At 33.6% G+C, this 14,393-nt stretch overlaps 1 protein-coding gene across 1 annotated transcript in view; it reads left to right on the top strand.

The window, feature by feature from the left end:
• Positions 1 to 14,393, top strand: part of Cdh12 (cadherin 12, type 2 (N-cadherin 2)) — a 228,232-nt gene that overhangs the window by 56,409 nt on the left and 157,430 nt on the right. The window contains exon 2 of the mRNA XM_013013866.1: positions 13,568 to 13,862. Coding sequence (XP_012869320.1) covers positions 13,568 to 13,862 — 295 coding nt within the window. The remainder of the gene's footprint in view (positions 1 to 13,567; positions 13,863 to 14,393) is intronic.

The raw sequence follows: 14,393 nt of genomic DNA, 5'->3' as shown, positions 1-14,393 counted from the left end.
ACCTCGTAAAATGGTGTTCCTGTTGCTCAAATTGCTACAATCAAGCTGGTGAGAACAAATGAGTTCACTCAGGAGGCTGGCGTGGCATAGAATGACAAATGCTGTTGGACATCTGTGGCTTCAGAAACAAAAATTTCCCATTATAACACTACTTAGGCAGAATTATAGATCATTTGGGGTTTGATCTTTTACCTTTATATAATATCTACACACAATCCAGTGGCTCTTAGCTAATGTCCATTTTAAAATTTTTGAGGACAGACCAAGAGTTAACAGGAAAATAAACATCTACAAGAAACAAAACTCTCAATGTTTTATAAACATACCAAGAAAAGACAGTAAAATTAGTAGGCCTTATATGTAATTTAATCATTTTGCTGCCAAAAATGCATATATACTTTTAAACTTATTCTGGCCAGTGTGTGTGAATCTTGCATGTAAATGAAATAATTGTTTCTTTAAATGTAACCTGCTGAACCACATTATTAAACCATTCTTCATCCTTTATACATGATAAAACTAAAACTAACAATGGATATTAATGGATATTAATACTTATATGCAATTATTGCCCCAACAATTCCTGAAGGTGTCCTTCACAAGCAACTTTGCCCTTCCACCTGAATATGTGTTCTAGAGTCTGTGAAAAGTGATTTTTAAAAATTCTATTAAGTTTCCTTCCAATCCCCAAAGTATCTAATACTTATAAAAAGTCTTTGCATTAAATAGAGCAGAATTTCATCTGGCCCCTCTTATGAAGATAACTTCCTGAGACTGAAGAAAAGTGAAAAATCTTAGAAGATGATAAAAGGTGTTCCTTATTGTAGCAGTCAAATTTAGCAGAACCTATTTACTGAAAAATTTAATGACAGCTAAACTCAACATTACAATTAACTTTCCAAAAGCAATGTTGGATTGAATGCATCTATGGGCTCTAAATAAAAAAAAAACCTACAAAAGATATTTAAAAAGAAAGGCGGAGAATAGTGAACATGAGCTGGTAATTAAATAGTACAGGTGTTTACTTAAGAGAAACAGTGATATTGTGATTATATTAGAAACAAGCTTACCTTACAGGAACCTGTGTTTAAGTATAGACAGTGCATTGTTTTTTTGGTTTTGTTTTCTTTAAATTCTGCATGCATAAAACAAATACAACAAAACTATTATTTAATCTAGATATGATGAACACAAGTTTCATTTTGTCATTTCTAGAGTTTTTGTTTAATGTAATTTGTGTATGCATGTGTGTGTGTGTGTGTGTGTGTGTGTGTGTGTGTGTGTGTGTGAACACAGAGCAAGGCTGCTGTACCTTAGCCTTTTTACATAAGGCTAACACTCTTAACACTTAAGCCTCAGCTCCACCTCTAGCTTTTGGGTGGTTAATTGGAGACAAAAGACTTTTGCACAGACTTTCGTGTCAGGGCTGCCATTGATGTGTGATTCTTAGATCTCAGCCACTTGAGTAGCTAACATTACAAGCATAAGCCATAGGTACCTGGTGAGTACTATTTTAATAAAATACATAGTGTGTTGTCATTAATGTTTAGTTCTTCCCTGGGTATCATCAATAGTTTATGGTAAAGATTCTGAAGGAACAACCATAATCCTCATGGGAAGAACATGAAGGCCACAGAAAGAATAGCTGTTTTCTATAAACTGAAGAGTGGGTGAAGGATTGATGAAGAGTCACAAAACTCATAGAGTGTGGGTAGTAGCTGTGAGGAATATCTCCTACAAGTACATACACTTTTGAAAAAGACTCAGAATTAACATGCTTTACAGAGAAGAGAGCTCAAACTAGTCCAGGAAAAATGAAATAGTTAACTTACAGTTCAGCTGCAGAATGTCCTCAAGCATATGAAAATAAAGGCATAGATGACCAGCATGTAAAAATAAAACAAATCCAAGTTATACTGTAGATAATGTAGAAACAAATAGGGAGGAGCTGGTATTTTATGGTAACATCAGCCCCTAAGAACATACCTGAAGTTACACATAGTGTTTTCTTTCCAATCTTATTTGAGTAAAGCTAATCAATACATTTTACTTGTGGATTTAAAACTTCAAGTTCCATTACATATTCTTGAATGCAAACAGAAAACAAAGTCATAAGTGACCTGAAGGAATCTGTGTTTATGACTAGCAAATACTCAAATTCACAAACAAGAAAATAGCCAAGGGAATAAAAGCACATGTGCTCACCAAACAGTCCTCAAAACACAAAACAATCTCACAGCCCAATGTAAGGATATTAATAATGGAAATACTTGAAGTAGAAAAATATATTGGAAATCAATATGTGTATGTGTGTACTGATTTTAAAATGAGGAAAATTGCCACTTTTTTCATAATTCCACTGTTTAGAAAATAGATCAGAGAGGACTGGGAAGGTGGCTATATGGTAGAGTGCTTTGTCTTACATGCATGAGGCCCTTGGTTCAATTCCTCAGCACCACATAAGCAGCAAAAGCCAGAACTGGGTACTGTAGCTCAAGAGACAGAGCGCTAGCCTTGAGCTGAGGGAAAGTGCCCAGACCCAGAGTTCAGGCCTCATGACCAACAACAACAACAAAAATCAGTAAGGCAAGTAAAAACTACTACATGGTGCATGAAAGATAGAGCAGGACTAATAGTCCTGGACTAATAGTAAGTAAATGGAATCCAGATAACTAACAGAAATCTAACAGAGAATAGGAAATGATCACTGAAAAGATATCTCTAAGTATTGAAGGAAAATATTTTTTTAATTTAAAAATTTACAAATCCCTCAGCTCAACAGAAAATATACCAAATGCACTGTTGGAAACTAAGCTCAAAATAAAATAAATAATACAAGTATGGAGACAATGTTATGGATAATGAAAATATAATGATAAAGCATTTTATCAAGAAAAAGAGGAAATGCAAAATATAAGGAGGCTCTGTACTTAGGAAACGTTCACAATGAGTTATCAAGTGTGTGCTGGTTTCTAGATAACAATGAGTACAATTGTTTCTAAGAAATGATTTGATAATTCTCTTCAAATGTCTAAGTAGACATGAGGAAAAATCAAGAAACATTTACTCAGGCAATAACTAATGATACACAAAAGTGAGATTAATACATCTTACAATGTAGAGGCAAACATTACACATTAGTTATGGGCCCATTCATAAAAGTTAGTCACCTTGTTGCTGGCATATAAATAAATAAATCAAAAAGATAAAGCATTTTAAGATCTGTGAATCAGGATTCTAAACCAGGAGATCAATATCAGGTTATAATATCAGGTTATAATAGTGTGGCTTCTCTTCTTTGAAATAGGAAGTTTTAAGCACCTTGTGGGTGATGTGTGCAGTTAATGAGATTGGTGGTGTTTCTGTAACATAAGAATAAGGATAGGTGGGCTGGGATGGTGGCTCAGTGGTAGAGCGCTTGCCTTGCATGCCTGAGGCCCTGGGTTTGATTCCTCAGCACCACATAAGCAAAAAGAAAAAATCCAGAAGTGGCGCTGTGGCTCAAGTGGTAGAGCGCTAGCCTTGAGCTGAAGAGCTGAGGGACAGCGTCCAGGCCCAGAGCTCAGGCCAGATGACCGGACCCAAAAAAATAAAATAAAATAAAATAAGGATAGGTGAAAATCAATTTAAAAAACACCTTCCAAAAGGAAATCACAGAAAACCCATAATTCAATTAAAAGTTCAGCAATCTATCTATGTAGTGTTTTTCATATACATATTTATATAAAGACATATATAGCAACTATATATCGTGTATTATTATATGACAGAACAAAAATATTGATATTATGATAAATGTTGAAAAAAGAATGTTTTCAAAAGCATTTTTAGCATCCACTGATAGATAAAAATTGGAAATCACAGTTATTACTATGGATTCTATAGAGAAATAAAAACAATAATATGTTTACAGATGTAATATGGTTGTTTAATGAGACATGACCCTTGACACATGGAACTCCTCAATGTAAAAAATGGTTTACATATTCTGCATGATGACCCAGCAGAATGATAGTGAAGAATGGAGATTACCAGGAGATGAACAGGCTCAAAACCTGGGAATGACTGATGATTCAGTTCAACATACAAAGGCAGATAACACACACACACACACACACACACACACACATACACACACACAAGACATACCAATGTTCCATCCTGATAGTACCCAGCCATGAAAAGTTCTCCCTTACTGAATGGTCAGTGTGGTTCCAATCTGTCTCTCAACTCATTTAGATATCTCCTACTCACAAAAGAGAAAGTGACATCAAATTATTTCAACTACTTAAGTGTTCTCAAAAGCAATCTCTTCATGCACCATCTCAAAGACACACTGGTATGGTATTGGACAAAATATCTGGTAACCAAGTTGTCCAAATAATTAGACATGTATCCTTAACCTTAATTCTCAGAGATTACTTTAAAATCACACATTCAATTTCTAGGCATAAGTGTGTGTGTGTGTGTGTGTGTGTGAGAGAGAGAGAGAGAGAGAGAGAGAGAGAGAAAGAAAGAGAGTGTGTGAGTTTATAGCATGTATATAAGAGAGAGAGTATGTGTGTTTATAGCATGTATATACACATATATCTTAAAAGTCTAGATTCACAAATAAAATATGAGTTTTCTTTATTTTTCACTTGAATTTATTATTTTTAAATGTGTTTTTAGTGTAAAAATACTATGCAGAGGTGTTATAGTTACATGTGTAAGGTAATGAGTACATTTCCTATTGAGCATTTTTGCCTCCTCCTCTGTTTTTCCACTTCTGTCCCTTCCTTTCCACCTCCCCAAATACTACCCCTCCTCCCCCACCGAAGTTGTAAAGTTTGTTTTCAGTATAATGTCTTGTACATCTCAACATTGGGTCAAACTGTATCCTTATTTAAGCGTTTTGCTCAGCTTTTATAGCCATAAAAGAAATACAAATCAAAACAAAATTGCAGTATGGAGGTTCCTCAAAATACTCCACATAGAGCTCCCCTATGACCCAGCAATCCCACTTTTGGACATTTAGCCAAATGATCACAAGACCATACTAAAGCTACCAGCACAACTATGTTTACTACAGCATTATTTACCATAGCTAAGATATGGAACCAATCAAGATGCTCCTCAGTAGATGAATGGATCAAGAAAATGTGGTATATATACACAGTGCAATTCTATGCCTCCATCAGAAAGAATGACATTGCCCCATTTGTTAAGAAATGGAAAGACTTGGAAAAATTATATTAAATAAAGTAAGCCAGGTCCAGAGAAACATCGGTCCCATGGTTTCCCTTATTTGCAATAACTAATATATGTCTGAGACAAGCAGAAAAGGTCAGATAAGTTGATGTTAGGGAAATGAACCCCAAGGTAAGTATTCAAATGGTTTTTTTTTTTCTTTCATGCAATTGTTTCTAACATAAGATGATTTCTATGGTGCTTTGTATGTCCCTCCCCCATGTTATAACCCCTGCTTTCACTGTATTTGATGTTGGTATAATTTGTGGAGGGGAAGGAAAAAAAAACAAATCATTTAAATAGGGAAATAGATAGACCCATTGCAGCAATGAGATGTACACTTTGTTATGTCGAAAAACAAACTTTACAACTTTGTTTGGGGGAGGGGTGATGGGAAGGGATGGGAAGGGAAACAAAGAGGAGGCAACAATGCTTGAAAAGAATTGTACTCATTATCTTGCCCATGTAATTGTACCCCTCTGTACGGTATCTTCACAATAAAAACAACAACAACGAGATTCTACCTCACTCCAGTTAGAATGCTTATAAGAATTCTAATAACAACAGATGCTGGAGGGGATGTGACCAGAAGGGAACCCTACTGCATTGTTGGAGGGAATGTAAACTTGTTTAAACACTTTGGAAAGCAGTATAGAAGTTCTTCAAAAGACTCCACATAGAACTCCCCTATGACCCAGCAATCCCACTTTTGGGCATTTACCCAAACTATCACAAAAAAGGTCATACTAAAGCTACCAGCACAACTATGTTTATTGCAGCATTATTTACCATAGTTAAGATATTGAACCAACCCAGATGCCTCTCAGTAAATGAATGGATCAAGAAAGTGTGGCACACACACACACACACACACACACACACACACACACAATGGAATTGCACTCCATCAGAAAGAAGGACAGTGCTCCATTTTTTAGGAAATGCAAAGACTTGGAAAAAATCATATTAAGTGAAGTAAGCCAGGACCAAAGAAACATAGGTCCCATGGTTTCCCTTATTTGCAATAACTAGCATATGTCTAGAACAAGCAGGAAAGTTCAAAAGCTATGAATTTGCTTATCTTGCTCTCCATTATTTCTAGCTTCATTTATTTTCCCTTATGGCTAAATAATATTCCACTGTTTGGGGAGATGAATAATAGGCCAGTATAGGAAATCATATAAGTATACATTGTGCTTAGTTATGAAAAAACCTCATGGAAAGCTACTTTTAAAATATGAAAAAGAGCTATACAAGTGTTTGTTTACTTCAATAATATCTGCATGCCCCAAATATGATGAAAACCATTGGTACAATAAATATAGCCTAAAGAAAGTGAATGACAGGAGGGTAAATTAGGCTGCGTTGGGGCTTGATTATCAATGGGAGGAGGTAAATAGCATGAACAAAGATAAATAGGCTTGAGTGTAAGCATCTTTGAAAATGGAACCGTGAAAGTTGACAACATTTTTTCATGAAGAAAGGAGTGAAGACCGAGGATGTGATGTTGATCAGGTACATTTTATGTAAGTACCACACTGAAAGATCTCTAGTACAATTGATAGCTACTAAAAATAAATGTAATTTTTAAAGTTCTGAAAACTTTGAATAGAATCTGTGATGGAAGGTGGAAGGAAAAATTAGAGAAGTCATGTGGTAAAGTGTAGAGGTGAAAATTCTGCAAGGGAAGGATATGAAGAGCCACAGATGTAGTCCCTGGTTAAATTGTATTTAGGAATAGACATAAATATGCTTTTTATAACAGTTTCATTGATAACCTAAATTAAGTAGTATATAAGCCATTGTAAATACAAGGAAGTAGTTATTTGCAAGTAGACAGCATGCACATTCACAAAGATGTAGCAGAATACTTCATTAATATTCATATGAATGTATACATATAGATGTATATGTATATATGTATATCTATATGTATATCTATCTATCTATCTATCTATCTATCTATCTATATATATATATATATATCAAGTTACCAGAAAAGGGAAAATTGCACTGGAAGTTTGTCAACATTTGCATATTTGTTACCTAGCAATTCTACCTTTTCCTCCAATTAAAATGACTGTGAATCACATAAAATGTAATGAATTTAAATGTATTTCTATGAACCATATTCAAAATATTACCTTTCTCAACAAAGGGGAAACACATAGTGTAGTAGAACTCATTTTCAGGATTATACAGCAAATGCTCCATTTTAAAAGTAACGGAATTGATATTTTCTCCCACTTTTCTCATTTTTCCCTAACCTAATATAAGGTGTCCTGAGAAACCACATTGCACTTTCCCAAAACCCCAGTGCATTCGTTACTATCACAGAGTCTATGGCCATGAAGAAAGGGAAATACAAGGAAAGGGCGTGGCCAACCAAGGAGTAATTTATAACTGAACAGCCTTTTAAAACACAAAGAGACTAAGGATTAAAGATGATTTCAAAGGCAAAAGAATATAAAAGCCATAGGTTGCTAAGTTATTTACATGTTTTGGTATGCATTTTTCAGGTTTTTTAATCCTCCATATCATAACCATTCTGATTACTCTCTATAGGAATCATATCTGGTAACTCTAGAGAAGATATCCTCCATCTCACTCCAATAAACACACCGAGTATTGCCAGTATTAAAGCAGGTGCACTTCTATACCATGCCTATCTACTCTCCTGCAAAAGTGCGCATATATGCACATGGCTCAATAGTAGAACTGTGAGCCAGGCACCCATGGCTCATGCCTCTAATTCTAGCTACTAAGGAGGCTGAGATCTGAGGATCACGATTCAAAGCCAGCCGGGGCAGGAAAGTCCATGAAACTCTTATCTCAGATAAACCACCAGAAAAATGGAAGTGGAGCTGTTGCTCAAGTGTAGAGTGCTCTCCTTGAGCTGACGAGCACAGAGAGAGTGTCCAAGCCCAGAGTTCAAGCCCCAGGACTAACCAAAAAATAAAAAATAAATTAACAAAAAGAACTTGTGAAATACAATATCCTTTGTTACCCAGGAAAACACTTTTTTTAATAAAGTAAGAGTTTTTACTTTGCTCATGTAACTGTAACCCGTCTGTACAGTATTTTCAAAATAAAAAAAACATAAAAAATAAAAACAAAAATGAAAGTGTTCTCCCCATACCCAGCCTATGCTGCATCTCCCCTGCCTTGGCACATGACTAATGAAAATAAATCTCTGCAGAAATAATAATCTCAAAAGTTTCCATTATATGTGTGCTTTCCGACTCACAGAAAATAAGAACAAAATCCTGTTTTGTGTCACAGTATCTGAAACATAAGCAGAAAGATGTCAGTGAACATTTAACCGTACATTAGCTTTGTCAAATCTCTGGGACGTTGAGATTCAAGATTTGCTCTCTGGGAGCTCATCTGTATGAACTTTTTTTTAAGCCTCCTTTGGCATCTGATTTTTCACACGCCATCTGAGATGACTTGGAACACATCAGAAAATAACACCATCACTTCCACAGAGCAACTGTTGGACAGTGCCTATTTCTACATTTATCATTTATGGAACTCTGTTTCTGCAAATTTTATTTTAAGTGACAATACTCTAAAAAAATGATATTATTGGAGTGGGCTGTAAATGCAGTCAGCACCAGCTCAGAATCAGCTTATTTTTAATACTTGGAATAACACATATTACTTGCAGTTAAAATTGTTATGAATAAAAATGCATTTATTTTTATAGATGTATGATTTTTATATATGCATGACCTAAAGTGACTATGTAAAGTGAAGCACATATTTTTTTACAGTTAACACCACCTAAAGAGGAGAGAAGGCCTATGAATAACTCTTCCTTACTTCTCCCTCCTTCATGCAAATGAGATGTAGAAATAACTTCATAGGCTAAACTAAGCCTAAAATTATCAATGAGAGGCTTGAGAAAGCGAAATTTATTGATAGAGATTCTTCTTCTTCTTATCATTACCTTTAAGTAGTTGTACAAAGGCACTGAGACTTAAGAAAGCAGTTTATGAATAGAATGTATGTTGGTCAACATTAGGCCTTTCAACAGTCTCCCCTCCCCACCCCTCCACCCACACTTCTTAATTGGGTAGGATATACATTCAATTCTTTACCACATTTGCCCTCTCTTCTCCTCCTCATTCATCTACTCCTTCCCCTTCAAGTTTCAACCACAGATCATATTTGTGGTTTAAAAGTTGCTGTTTTCACAGAAACTAAATACCAGAAAACATACAAACACAAACATTCACATAAAAAAATCAAAAGAGTCAAACTCAAAAATTAAAACCAGGTAGCAAAACAAGACAAAACAAAAATAAAATGTTTTCACTAACTTAATCTAAGGGGCTGTCTGCATCTATTGTTTCCTTTGAAACGATCAAGTGACATAATTTTAATAAATGTAGAGACAGGTAAATAGGACTATACCTGGCAAAGGTAGCTCTAAAATTCACCTACTATTCCTGGTTCTTAGGAGGACCACATGTAGCTACACATTTGGAATATTAAGGAACATAATACGTTTAGCAATCCAAATCCTTTATGTAAGGATTAGGAGTTGCAGGAAGTAATGACCACATGAATTCTCCCAGCTCAAAAAGTTTATGTGCTAAATTCTGGATCTGGAAATCCCATTTCATACATGGGGATTAGGAAATGTTTTTTAACACATTTTATCCTATTACACTGCATATAATTCAAAGTATTTCAAATAGTAATATTTATGGGAATACACAAATATGTAGATAAGAATATATATTTAAATGTGTATAAAATAGATTTGTACATTTTAAGAAAATATAAAACATACAGAACATATTTCTATGTTTTTACCTTTTAGAATTCATATATATATATATGTATATATATATATATCTGAAACAAATTTAATAAAAAGATATCCCTGGATAAGTGTTGATGATATTTTTCATCTTACATTTCACTATTCTCTATTTCAATTATTTTTATTTCTAACTAAAAGTTTAAAGTATCCAATATGAGAATATCAGGGTATTATCATTTATATAACATCAGAAGTAATATTGACAGAGCATTTGTTCTTTAGGTAAGTCACATATGACAGCCAATTAGCATTAAATGCCTAATTTTAAATATTGTCTGACAAATCTGGATGTTGCATGGGACTTCTTTTAATATATTAACATGTGATCAAAAACTATAAAGGATCTAATCCTTTTGAGATTTGTACAATTATTAATTTTTAGTTAAAATTTCTAACACACTGATATTTCTTTATTATTTTACAAGGAGAATTATTAGCATGCATTAATTATACTAGGAAATTTCACTGTGATGAATTCATAGATAGTTCCAAAAATACATTCTGCATTTTTTAATGACTTCATACCCTTGATTATATTTCCTTATCCTCCTTCCTCTTTCTGTTGAGTCTCAGTTGGTCAATTCACCATTAACATACATATTAAATCTGAAGTTTTAGCTCTGTTAAGTCCATTTTTAAATTGGAAAGAAAGAAGGTAAGTTTAAAAAGAAGCAGAAATTTAATTTTCTTTGTATATGTGATAGGGCTAATAACAATTTTGATTTTACTTAAGGACATTTTATTTAGCAGCTGGACTTGCATTTCATTGTAAAAACCCACTTAGAATTTTCACTCAGTTCCCAAAATATCAGAGAATGTATTTGAGCCATTGGCAAAATGAGTCTGGTTTATAAAGTCATTTCTCTTGCATCGAGCTTTTAGCTGTCTTATATCTAGACGAATTTGAAAGCAAAAGCAATATGTACTGCATAGCATATTTTTAATAGTATGGTTGAAATTTGTAATTTGAAACCCCTAAGTTCAAAGAACATTTATCTAGAGCTTGATTTTACACTTGAAGTTCCTTTGCTTCAGAGAAGCTTGAAATAAATAGGAAAAATACTACCTTGAGCCATCTATAACAATTATTCATTTATTTAAATAAAAATATATAAAATGTCTAAATAACAATCCAAATCATATGACATCTTATTTTTGCCTTATGATTTTATTTATGGCCCTTGACAAGGTAAAAGTCTTCATATTCATAGCTTCATATAAATATTCTTCAAGAGAACATTTAGAAATAAATTCAAACTTACAATTGATACATTTATCAAAAATAACACTAATTAAAATATTTTACTGAATACAAGCCAAAATGTTGAATTTGAATAGTAGCAGTATAGACAAAGTTGAGCATATTTGGTGTGCATTTATCTTTGGAAATTGTTAGGACTGATATTCAGAAATATTATTTGTAACAATTTATTTTAGTGCATTTTAAATTTATTTTGTGAGTTCAACCAATTTTTAAAAAGGCATCTGATAAAAGTTTTTCAAGGAAATTGTCTTTGCATGCAAATTATAAATCATCACAAACGGCTATGGTCAATATAAAAGTTGAATAATTTTCCTCTGACTCATCTGAAATGAACTTTAAACCTAAAACAAAATGAACTCATGTCTACAAACTAAAGATCTAAATTAGATTATGATATTTCATCTATCAATATGAAAGTTGAATTTGGTTCCTCTGAATAATCTATTTCTCTATTCACTGAACTGAACTTTAAACCTAAGAAAAAATAAACTAATTTATCTAAACCAAAGAGCAGAAGTAGGTTAAGATATTTTATCTATTTCCTAATAAATGATTAATAAGAATACACATATGCAATTAAAATCATACTATCTTATAAAATATGTCATATCCTTACATATAAATATACTCATAAAACATGTGATATCATTACATATAAATATGCATTTAGTATGATAGTGCACATTATCAGTTATTCTATGATAATTTACGTATCTGAAAAATTATGTTTTTTCTATTTATTCTTAAATTACACTTTGAGCAACAGTGACTTACTCTATCTTAAGGATAATATTTTTTTTCTTAGTATAGTCATTCATATGTACCTAACTCCTTGGTGTACTATAACAAACAATATATGTGTTCAACTCTAAACAAAACTAACAAAGTTCAAGTTTTTACTATACTGTAAAGAATAATTTTTTCTCTATATGGAATAAATTAGAAGCTTCTTATCTTTGACTTTGCAAAGACAATCACAGATTAAACCAATCAAACTCATCTTCAACCACTCATTCTAGCACATTCTGCTAGAACAGGATGCTCTACTTTATTCAGCTGGAAGATATCTCTTTCAGGGGTTAAAGGCTCAGTGTGTTCTTATAATTTTTTTTCTTACTTAAAAATATAGAAGCCCCTAATCCTCAATCACTTTAATAGATATACAAAAGGAGCTGCCATTGAACCCAGTAGTTTATGAATATAATGCGTCTTGATCAATGTCACCCCTTTCAACATTCTCACCAGTCCTTTGCCTACCCACCCTTTCTGTCACTCTTGCTATTTTTGTCAGATATACATTGAATTCTTTACTGAATTCTCCCCCATTCCCTTTTTATTTGTCTACTCCTTTCCCCTTGGCATCACTTCACTACTTTCAAGTTCTTCCTTCCTGGAATTTATTTCATTGAACTTTGTAAGGAATTACAGTATTTGAGTTCTCCCTTGAATCTACCATATTTCTTCTAATACACTTGTCCAGATTTGCATATAACCCAACATACTTATTTACAATTTTAAATCTAAGTATCTTCCACATATAAGGGAATATTTGCATCCTATGTCTCTCCGGCCCTGACTTATACTTACCATAATTTTTTTTTACAGGACTTTCCATTTCCTTATAGCGGATGCGTAAAATTCCGTTCTGCATGTATACCACATTTTCGTGATACATTCATTCACTGAAAGCTATCAGGCTGGATTCCATACCTTTCTTATAGTATACTGAGTTGAAGTCTTTGTTCAGCATGAGCTAATTATGAATTGTTTGTTTAAAAACAATATCTATACTTAAGATGTCTGCCATTTTATTTTATGAAAATATCACCAAAAGGCTAAAAATTATTGAATTTTTTTCAAAATTATCTTTCTTCTAATGATTGCATCTAGAGCTTGTATTTCCCTCATGCATTAAGAAATAAGATAGACAGAAGAATCCATGAGCAATTGCTTAGCTTCTTGAGGAGATAAGAAAATGAAAAGTAAATGACAGAAAGTATAAGTGTATGTGTTAATCATTGTACATCTTTTCAAACATCCTGTGATTAATTTTTATAATTAAAAATTAGATGAAAGCATGAAAAAAAACCTCAAAGTTCAACATTATTCTCTGAAAAAGTATAGTGTAAATATGGCTTCAAAAATAAGGAAGTGTTTATTTAATAATCTCCTCCTCTTTCTCCCCATTCCCCTCCCCTCTACCCTTTTCCACTTCCTCCTTCTTCTTCTCTTCCCCAAAGCTCCACTCTGACTTGGACAAAGGAGAGGGCACTGTTAAATACACCCTCTCAGGAGACGGTGCTGGCACTGTTTTTACCATCGATGAGACCACAGGGGACATTCATGCAATAAGGAGCCTGGACAGAGAAGAGAAACCTTTCTACACACTTCGTGCTCAGGCTGTGGACATAGAAACCAGGAAGCCTTTGGAGCCAGAATCAGAATTCATCATCAAAGTGCAAGACATCAATGACAATGAGCCGAAGTTTCTGGATGGCCCTTACACTGCTAGTGTTCCAGAAATGTCTCCTGTGGGTGAGTAGACAAAGCAAGATTCTGTCTCAATGAGATGAAGGCCTAGCCATACGTTGCTATTTGATTGTCGATATAAACATATTACTCATGCTAAAAGCTATATCGCTCTTCAACTAATGGATATGTTCATTTATTTTCTCAATGTCTAATTTTTCTACTTCCTCATATGGATAGCCATCAGAATATCATATTCTATACCAATTTTCAAGCTAGTTGGTTTGTTTGAACTCATGGTATCACTTTATATTTTATATGTAAAATTAGTTTTAGATTAAAATTATTTGTCATTGTATGTCTGGACTGCTACACAGTGCTGGAGATAACTATGATGTACAACTATGTGCAACTCTGACCCCAAAACAAATGGGACAGCCTGTGGCTTGCAACTGACAGAAATGATCCATAACAAAGAAAATAGCATCTTTTGTATATATTGATGTGCAGTCCCAAGGGTTAAGGTTTCTTTTTCCTTTGCTTTTCTTCTTTTTTCTTTCCCTTCCCTTCCCTTCCCTTCCCTTCCCTTCCCTTCCC

This window comes from Dipodomys ordii, unplaced genomic scaffold, assembly GCF_000151885.1.
Source record: "Dipodomys ordii isolate 6190 unplaced genomic scaffold, Dord_2.0 Scaffold21, whole genome shotgun sequence".
NCBI classification, from domain to species: domain Eukaryota; kingdom Metazoa; phylum Chordata; class Mammalia; order Rodentia; family Heteromyidae; genus Dipodomys; species Dipodomys ordii.
Note: the sequence above shows the minus strand (reverse complement) of the source record. Positions and strands in the feature narration are given on the sequence as shown.